The sequence below is a fragment of the Theobroma cacao genome, chromosome 10 (assembly GCF_000208745.1).
Source record: "Theobroma cacao cultivar B97-61/B2 chromosome 10, Criollo_cocoa_genome_V2, whole genome shotgun sequence".
NCBI lineage: Eukaryota > Viridiplantae > Streptophyta > Magnoliopsida > Malvales > Malvaceae > Theobroma > Theobroma cacao.
This window is the reverse complement of record NC_030859.1, coordinates 15,688,029-15,697,584: the sequence shown is the minus strand read 5'-3', so window position 1 is coordinate 15,697,584 and position 9,556 is coordinate 15,688,029. Positions and strand designations below refer to the sequence as shown.

The following is a 9,556-nucleotide window of genomic DNA, read 5'->3' as shown; positions in this document are numbered from 1 at the left end:
GTAGGAGAGAGAAATTGATAAAATTAGAGAGAGGAGGATGGCGAGAGAGAGAAATCAAAAGTACAGCATACGGACGTCGAAGAAAGAAATCGGGAGAGGAAATTGTGATAAACGGTTCAATTTTTTTGAAATGGCTTCAAGAGCATTTTTATCAAGTCATGGAAAAAATTGGATAAAAATAGCTAATATTATATTAAGGGCTATTTTTGATATAGCTTTATGAGGTTGACCATTTCTTACAATTTTCTTATTATAAAATTTAAGGGAAGTTGAGGCATGCGTAACACATTTAATTTTTTTTAATGAATGCCAATGTGGCCATTGAATTTTTAAAAATGAAATGATTCTTTCATATTTGATTTAATGATCCATACATTTTGACTTTATTCAAAACGTTTGGGTTTGATTGTTTTCATTTTCTTAATAAAAAAAATCGAAAATGATAGACTTGGTCCTTGGCATGTTCAATTCTATCAATAGAATAATCAAAATGTATATAAACTTGACTTACCTACTTTATGAAAACAATAATACTATCCTACTAAACATGCATTATGTTTTTTTATTTTTTATTTTCATTTTTCTTATTTAAAAAAAAAGATATAAATCAAACACTTTTAGGTAGAAAAAGATAGTATGTTTTTTATAGTCAAATACTCAAGTTCTCCTACTATCCCTTCTAAAATTATGTGTCCCAATAAATAATTTACAAAATAATATAAAGAGAAATAGAGTTTAAACCCTAAAGAAGAGTAAACATTTGTAGATAAACATGGGGTAAATAAATTAATTTGATATATATGTAACAGAGATAGATAAAACAAAGCATATACTTAAAGGTTATAATTTTTTTATGGTGCAAATAAAATTATTAGATAGATATATTTGCTTAATATAAAAATTGTGTACAGAAAATTAAATTTAATAATAAAGTTTTGAAAAAAAATGAATTTCTAAGAAAATTTATAACTAGTTAATAATTGGAAACTTTAGAATTATTCTTTCATTAAATTTTTATAGGTCCATTAATGATTAGTGAAATTGGATGGAAATGACAAAAAGTCCATTGCTCTTTTTATGTGTGGAAACTTGAAAATATTTAATCTTCCCAAGCTCCAAGGTAGTTAATTTGGTTGGATTAAATTCAATAAAAGGACTAATTAGGTTGCGTTTGTAGAAAATAGTAGGATTCAATCAATATTATAAATCTCATTTTGCTAGCCTTTTGTCTTTTAAGTTTTCAAAAGAAACCCTAAAAAGATAGTTTTTTTAACCCTCAAAGATTAAGTTTTTTTAACCCTCAAAGATTAAGTGTTTTCGAAAATAACCTTCTTTTTAATTCTAACTATTTTTAGCTAATAGAAAAGATTTTTAGACAAAATTGCCTTTAATGAAACCTATTCATATTCAAGTGCCATGCTTTTTGTTTTTAACTTCCTTCTTTCTATTGATGTTACACGCCATGTATTTTTTTTATTATAGAAAATAGAACAAATAAAATAATCTAAAAGCTAATTATTTAAATTAGAGGATTTTGGATAATATCTTTTTGTCAAAATCCATTTCTTCCTAGTAGTAACATTGACGATGATTAATTTTTCAATACTTCTTCATTTACATGTCAAATTTCTTTTTATTTTAAACTTTATCTCTATTGTGAAGGTGTTTAACTCCAAGAGTTTATATCCTAGTAAAATACAAAGATACAGAACAAGTTACACCCTATATTTAAAAAATGTTGTTATTACATGCCATATTCAAAAAAATATTATTAAAGTTAAAAAAAGATTGTTAGATGTTTTAACTCCAAGAGTTTATATTGTAGGGAAATACAAACGAGCAAGTTACACGTCATGTTTAATAAATATAGTTACTACAAAATGACACTACAAGCCTAAGCAGATGTTACATGCCAAAACTTTAGCAGCAGATGTTACATGCTAAAGTCAAAGCTTCAACACCAGATGTTACACGCCAAGGTCAAAACTTCAGCATATTACACGCCAAGACCAAAGCTTTAACACCAGATATTACACGCCAAAGCTTCCTTCTTCCTACTGATGTTACACGTTAAGGCATGAATCACTTTGTTACACGCCAAACTATATTCTAGCCGACTTGAATTATTGAAAAACTCAACACCAATGAACTCAAGAACCTGTTGTTACTCACCATGCTATACTTTTTGGTCTGTAGATGGATAATGAGATGACGAGAGATAAAACAGAAAGAGGGTTTTGTAAATGTAAACCAATAAACCCAAAAATATGTTGTTGTCTTCCATATCATGTTCTTTGCTATGTGAATCAATAATGATATGGCGAGATAACGAAAGATAAACAGAGAGAGATGGTGAGAGTGGTAAAATTAAAAAGAGCTAGATGGCGAGAGAGAAAAATAAGGAGCACAACAGACGAATGATAGGAGAAAAAATTGAGAGCATTTAATTTGTCTGAAATGGTTTTCAGGGTATTTTTGTGATTTTTTTATTAAAATTTTGTAAAAACAATTAATTCTGAAATGGGCTTATGAAGATGACCATTTCTCACAATTTTATCAACTCTAAAACTGTATTAAAAAAAAAAGAATTATGTAGGAGCTTGCTTGTACCTGGATGTCTCTATGAGCATACTAGAATAAAAGCTATTTCCTTGTAAGTTTGCTTGTCCCTAGCATATGTATTATATGTTTAATAATTGTGTGTCTGTTAATTTCGTAATAATATAGAAACCGAAACTCATAAGAGAATATGAAAACTTGATGAAGACGTTGACTATTGTATTTTGAGATTAAGCTAGTTACTAATAGAAGGTCAAAGACGATGATGGAGCAAAGGTTACCTACATGTGGACTTGCTAAATTATGTATAAAAGACGATCATTAATCATCAATGAAATGTTGACAAGCCCATTGGAATTTGCTTGGGATATCGATAATAATAAGCTAGTTGTATTGGATCAATGTTTTCAGGTACTAGCTGTGTTTATTTAAGAATTAACTTTAAGGTATAATATTTAAAAATTTTTTAAATTATTTAAAAATATTCAAATAATTTTTTATTTTTTTATTGCATTCAATTAAGCTCTTATTTTTTTTGAATCAAATAAATCCTTATGATTAATAGTTGATTAACTGTTGATCATATGATATTTTTTACTTTCTACATCAATATCATATTAGTGTTATGTGAATCTAAAATGATAAGTGATATTTTAATTAATAATAATTAATCAACTATTAATTATAAAAGTCTATTTAACTCAAAATAAAAATATATGAATATGATTAAATATAATAAAATAATAAAAATTTATTTAAAATTTTTAAAATAATTTATGAACTTTTCAAACATTATACCTAATTTTAATTATTTTCTCATAGACGATTGACGGTTGAAGAGATTAGTTTGTTGGGAGCAAACCCTAATTCCCAAGCTGGACTCAAAACAAAGCCCTATGTCTTTGTTTGCGAACGTAGGTACATGTGTTTGACGGGAATCCGATTAATGCCCAAGTAGAAACCTAGATTAATGAGTTTGCTGATTGATTGTCCAAGAATTTGAAAATAGTCAATAATGAAAGCACGTGATCAAGCAGACATGATATATTATTATCAAGTTGGCTTCAAAAGCGTTGGGAAGGGGCCTCTTCCCCTGGGGGCATTTAAGTTTCGCAGAGTATTGATGATGTCGATAACAATTGTGCGGCTAAGGAGCAGAAGAAGTTAATGGCGGTCAGCATCACTCAGTTTATTGTTTTATGTTTAGAAACATATAACGATTTTGTATAATTATTTTTTAATTACATTTTATGCAAAAATTAGAGTTTATCATTATTGAGAAAAGAAAAAGGGGGAACATGAATGTGAAAGACAAGGATATTAGGAAAAGAAGCAAGTACGAAAAAAGTAAAGGTCTTTGTGGGTTGAACTCAGGCCGAATTTTACAAGTACTCTCGTTCATAAGTCAAATTCGAACTCAATTTGAGTATTTACTTATTATTATATGATTAAAATTTTATATTAATATTTTAATTTTAAATCTTAATTAACTACAAATTTATGCATTAGACTAAGGCCTTAAAACCTGTGCCCAAGTAGGGACGGAGCCAGGGATGGGGATGGGCCCCTTCACTTAGCCAAATTTTCATTTTTACCCACAAGAAATTAATTTCTTTCTTTTTCTTATAAACCTTTACTTGGCTCCCTAACAAATTTTAAAATGATCATTTAACCCTTTTAGTTTAGATCAAATTTTTATTAACCCTTACTTGACCTTTTAGTTTTCTCAAATTTTGTTATTTTGTAATTAAGTTTTTTGAACTGTCCATTTGGTAAATGCAACAGTACAAAAAACTTTTATGTAAATATATACACTTTAAGTTAATTTATTTACTTTTAAAATATATAAATAATTAAATAATATAAATAGGTATTATTTATTTATTTTTCTTAACTTAGGGCGCGTTTATGGTTTATTGGAAATTTTGGATGCTTGAATATTTTCAATGCCTTTGATAACCCATATTAAATGCTATTTATTAGAATTTTTTCAGAAAAAAAGTCTTGAATGATATTAAGTAGATAGGGAGCTACTTTTAATTAACATAGAATAGGGTCAATCAATTTTGCTTTAAAAGATTTTATTATTGAACTAATAAGACCCCTATAAATAATTTAGGTAATTTCCATAGTTTTTCCATTCTCCTCTTTTGTCTAGCAAATTCCATGGAAACACCAAACTTTTTGTGGCAAGTTAATTGAGATCTTAGCCATGCAATCTTAAAAGCTAGGATTTTACTTTTCAATTCCTTTTTGCTTCTCATCAATTTTCCTTTTTTTGGTTATTTTTATTCATATATAACTTAGGGTAATACAATTGTGATAATGATATAACTCTAGTGGGTGTTGTAGACATCATATTTTGTTCAAGGTAATTTAGTTAGGAGAGAAATAATTATATGATCTAATTTGATTTTAATTTTAATTTTTTAATTAAATGTGATTTTTTAATTTATTTAATTTCATTTCACATCGAGTAATTGTATTCCTAAACCCACATGTCTCGACAGGTACCATTTGGATAGCAAGAAAGTAAAAAAAAGAATTCTTTACTCGTTCTACGTGTGATGTGTGAGAATTTCTTGTAATGTAAAAACTCTATAAATTAATACTCGAAAAATTAATATTTTGAATTAAATAATATTTTTGATTGGTCCTGATTTGGGACCAACATGGTAAATTAATAATTTGCTAAATTTATAAAATAATACGTTTTAAAAAAAAGCATAGGTCCCACTTGATATATAAATTAATAATCTCTTTATACATCAAAATTATATATATACATGACTAAATTAAGAGAGTTTTAGCACTCGAGCATTTGGCTCATTGGTTGATGCATAATCTCCCTGCTTATAGAGTAGGGTTCGAATCCCCTCTCCCTCAATTATAAAAAAAAATAAATTAAGAAGCTCTTATAAAATATGGCTTTAATGTTACTTATTTTTTTTTTAAATTGATGTTTCCTTGGACTTCATCTCTAATTTTTCTTAGTGGATTAAGAAGCTCTGGTGTAGTGTTTTCGTATTGCAAGAGAAAATTATGTAATTGTTGCTTTGAGTGCGTCTTTGTGCGAGATACATTTCAATACAAAACTATCATCTTCAACTTCATCTTCTTTGTCATTTTCCATAATGTTCTCAATAATTTACAAGTCATGAATAATAATAATTCTAATTCAGTAATTAAGTAATGTTCATAATATTTGATAATTAATAAATTTTTAATTTATTGATTAGATAATATCTCGTTTAATTAATAAATTTTCATGATTCTAAAGATGTTAATTTATAGAGGTTTTATTATAATTCGATTTGAAATAGGTTTTTCCTTTAAAATGAAAGAAATTGGGAAAGGGAAAAAGAGACATGAAAGCTAGGGAGAAGAGAGTAGTACGCAGGCCTGAACCTATCTCTAATAAATGCAAAAATAAAAATAAGAAACAGGGTAAAACACTCCCACACCACTAAGCTTTAATCAAAATTACAAATAAGTTCATTAATTTTCAAAATAGATACCTCACCTCAAATAAAAAAATAAAGAGCACCGATCTCCCCAAGAGAAGGGAGCATTGTAGTTTTTTTAAATTAATAAAAATTATATAATAATAATTTTTAAAATTAATAAAAGATAAAATTATTATTTTAATATACCATATCATTAAACTAATGAAAATTTAACAGTTGACTAACAGTTGAACTTATATGCCCAGCGGTGCAGAAGATATTTTTTTGGGATGAAGTGTTTATTTTGAAAACTAATGAATCCGTTTAAAATTTCGATTAAAACTTAAAGGGTGGAGATATTTTACCCTAGTCACTTTCAAACTTTCAAAAGGTTTAGAAAATGACATTCTAGCTACTTTGAATGTTTGTTTGTGTGGCAAAAATATTAAAGTGTTTGAATTAAAATACTTCCTGTATTCCACTTAGAATATCTTATACATATATATATATATCAACACTCCAATTTTTTCTTTAATTTCACATGTAGGATTAATTATAGTTAATATACTATTTTAGAAAAGGTTTTTTTTTTTTCTTGTAAGGCACTATTCTCTGTAAAATCAAGAAGAGATACTATTTTAGGGAAAATTAACTATACATTAGAGGACAGGAATTTTAAACTTTACAAACGAAATTATAGAGTTAACACACGTCTCATTAGGATGCATTATTATAAATTAATAAATACATTAATTATAAAATAGATATATGATAATTATTTGACCGTTATTTTTTTACCAAAATAGTAATCAATACTTTGATTACAAAACATTTTGCAAAAATATTACTAGTCGCGACAATAAATATCAATTAACATTCTCCTAAAATATTATTTCTTAAAACTATATTTCCTTATACAACTTTAATCAGTACCTTCATACATTAATTGAGTTTAAAAATTAAAAAAAAAAGGTTAAGACTTCAAGATATGCATAACCAGCTAAGAATGCCTAAAAATTTAATAATTGTGGGCTCACATTTAATTATGTTGTTGGGTGGATCAAATACTTTACAATAAAAACAGTGTAAGATATTGTTTTTTATTTAGAGAAAGAGATTCGAAGTATTTTTTTTGAGAGATTATTCATTAATCTATGAGCCAAATCTTCATATATAAATATTATAAGATATTCAATATTCTTGTCTGTTTTCAGCAACGTGGACAGCTAGCATGAGGTCCCCCATTCAGATTTAGCCTTCCACTTTCACACATAACAATAGCTGAAATATATATGTCTTTAGCTCATCAGATTGTTAGGAAAAAGGAAAGGGAGTTTGAGGAGAGAAGCTGAGCTATGACCATGTTGCTGCAAATTGTTTTTCCACCTACTTTGCTCCATACTGCAGCATCAGTATTTACTCTAATATTGATGGCAATCCTTGGGTTGTTAGAAACCGGAGGGATACACTTGCAGTATTCCAAATTCTCCAATACAACTAGGATGAATGTTCCCAGTCGAGTTGGTATGTTCCTGATCTACGCTCCAGCCTTCCTCGCCGGTCTTGCTTCCTTTTGGCTTTTCCCACATGGGGACCTTAGATTTCTTTTCCTCAAATCTGCTATGACCATCCATTTCTTCAAGAGAATTTTGGAGGTAATTAGTCTCTCTTTCTCTTATTTCTCACACACTGCATTTTACCGGATTTTAAGATCATGTCTTGCCCTCCAAACAAAACTATTCTTCCTGTGTATAATAGTTGGATCTTTCCTCTCACTCAATTTAATATGGTAATTAATTTTGAAATATTGAGTTTTATTACAAAGTTACTTAATATAATTCGCTTAAATATTTAAGATAATCAATTATTTTTTTTTTTAAATTGGAGAAGGAGAATTCGAATCTTACTTTTTAGATCGAGGATCGTATATCAATTAATAAACTAAATGTTCAGGTGCAATCAACCACTTAATTTAATATGTTATCAAATTTTAGATATATGAGTTCTTTTTTTTCTCTAGTGTTTTCTTACCCATTCTATGTGAAAGCTAAAATTATAATTATAATCAAATAACTATTAATAAATATTATGTAATAATACATCATCAAAGAAATATTCAATAAACAAATCAAATAATACCAACTTAAAATTAGATTAAAATCATATATGATGAAATTAAAAAAAAAATCATGTATGATGAGATTTAATCGAGTAAAAAATTTCAAACTTTCTTTCAATGATTGAAACAATATATTTTTCTTTAATGGTTTTTTTGGTCAACTTGCACTATTCTTCTATACTTGTTCACGTGCAATCCGATGGCTTTTATCTGAGGGTTGTGTTAGAATATAAATAATGGAATAATATAATAGTTGAACTATATATTGCAGGTGCTTTTCGTTCACAAATACAGTGGAGTGATGGGTCTTGAGTCAACGATAGTTATACTTGGTACTTACTTTACACTCAGTTCGATCATGATTTACGCACAACAACTCACACAGGGACTTGCAGAGCCATCGATTGATTTGAAGTATCCTGGAATTGTGTTATTCTTAATAGGAATAAGTGGTAATTTCTACCATCATTACCTTCTCTCCAAACTAAGGGCAAAGGGCTCCAAAGATTACAAGATCCCCAGAGGTGGTTTATTTGAGTTGGTGATTTGCCCTCACTATCTTTTTGAGATCTTAGGCTTCTTGGGAATGAGCTTAATTTCTCAGACGTTATATTCTTTTTCTGTCAGTCTAGGCTCTGCTATGTACTTGACATGTAGGAGTTATGTCTCCAGGAGATGGTACCTCTCTAAATTTGAAGATTTTCCAAAACAGGTCAAGGCCCTTATTCCATATGTCTTCTAGATATATTAATGAAGGCTCAAACAGAAATTGGTCCATCACAATGTTATGCAAAGGAGATTCGAACTTGTTTGTACCAAAGAAATCCCTTAAATATTGTTCTCTTATTAAACACCTTTATCTCGGTTTTTGTTTTATTTAACACTCCCAAACTTGTTTTTAGACTGTATCTTAACTATAATCAAATACTTGATTTGTTATTTAAATTTTGGAAATTTATATTTAAATATTCAAATTTTATTTCCATTCGTTAATTTGCATATGAAATTAACACTGTCAGTCAAATGAATGATGCATCCAATTAAAAACATTAAATAGAATTATGAGAAGTAACATCTTGAAACACGTGCTATGTTGTTCGAGTAACACTTTGAACCATTGATGACTTTCCTACATAATGTATATTCTCTAAGGTGAAGCAGTTATGGATGTTGATCCTGTCCTTATTGTATGGAACATGAGAAAGAGTTTCATTTTGGAGTAGGGGAAGAAGCCTTGTTTTTGGGATTGTCATCGATAATTTTAGCCCATTGATCATCCTTTTTGTCGACAAAAAGATAGATTTAAAAAACATGTTGAACGGGACTCTCCAATTCCTTGCTTATCCAGTAAAGAGATCTTGCAATGGTTGGATTCAATTCTTAATATCACATGACGGACAAATGTTGGCGACCAGAAGCTTCCTAGTTTCGA

General features: G+C 28.3%; 1 protein-coding gene across 1 annotated transcript; it reads left to right on the top strand.

The window, feature by feature from the left end:
• Positions 7,268 to 9,069, top strand: LOC18586907 (3-oxo-5-alpha-steroid 4-dehydrogenase 2). Its single transcript, XM_018128637.1, has 2 exons — positions 7,268 to 7,660; positions 8,396 to 9,069. The coding sequence occupies exons 1-2, from the start codon at positions 7,361 to 7,363 to the stop codon at positions 8,864 to 8,866; spliced, it is 771 nt and encodes a 256-aa protein (XP_017984126.1). The 5' UTR covers positions 7,268 to 7,360; the 3' UTR covers positions 8,867 to 9,069.

What these genes read in the sequence shown, in the direction of transcription:
- LOC18586907 (XM_018128637.1), top strand. Translation starts at nt 7,361, where the DNA reads ATGACCATGTTGCTGCAAATTGTTTTTCCACCTACTTTGCTCCATACT. An exon ending in TCTTCAAGAGAATTTTGGAG is followed by an intron (nt 7,661 to 8,395) that starts GTAATTAGTCTC and finishes TATATATTGCAG; the next exon opens with GTGCTTTTCGTTCACAAATA.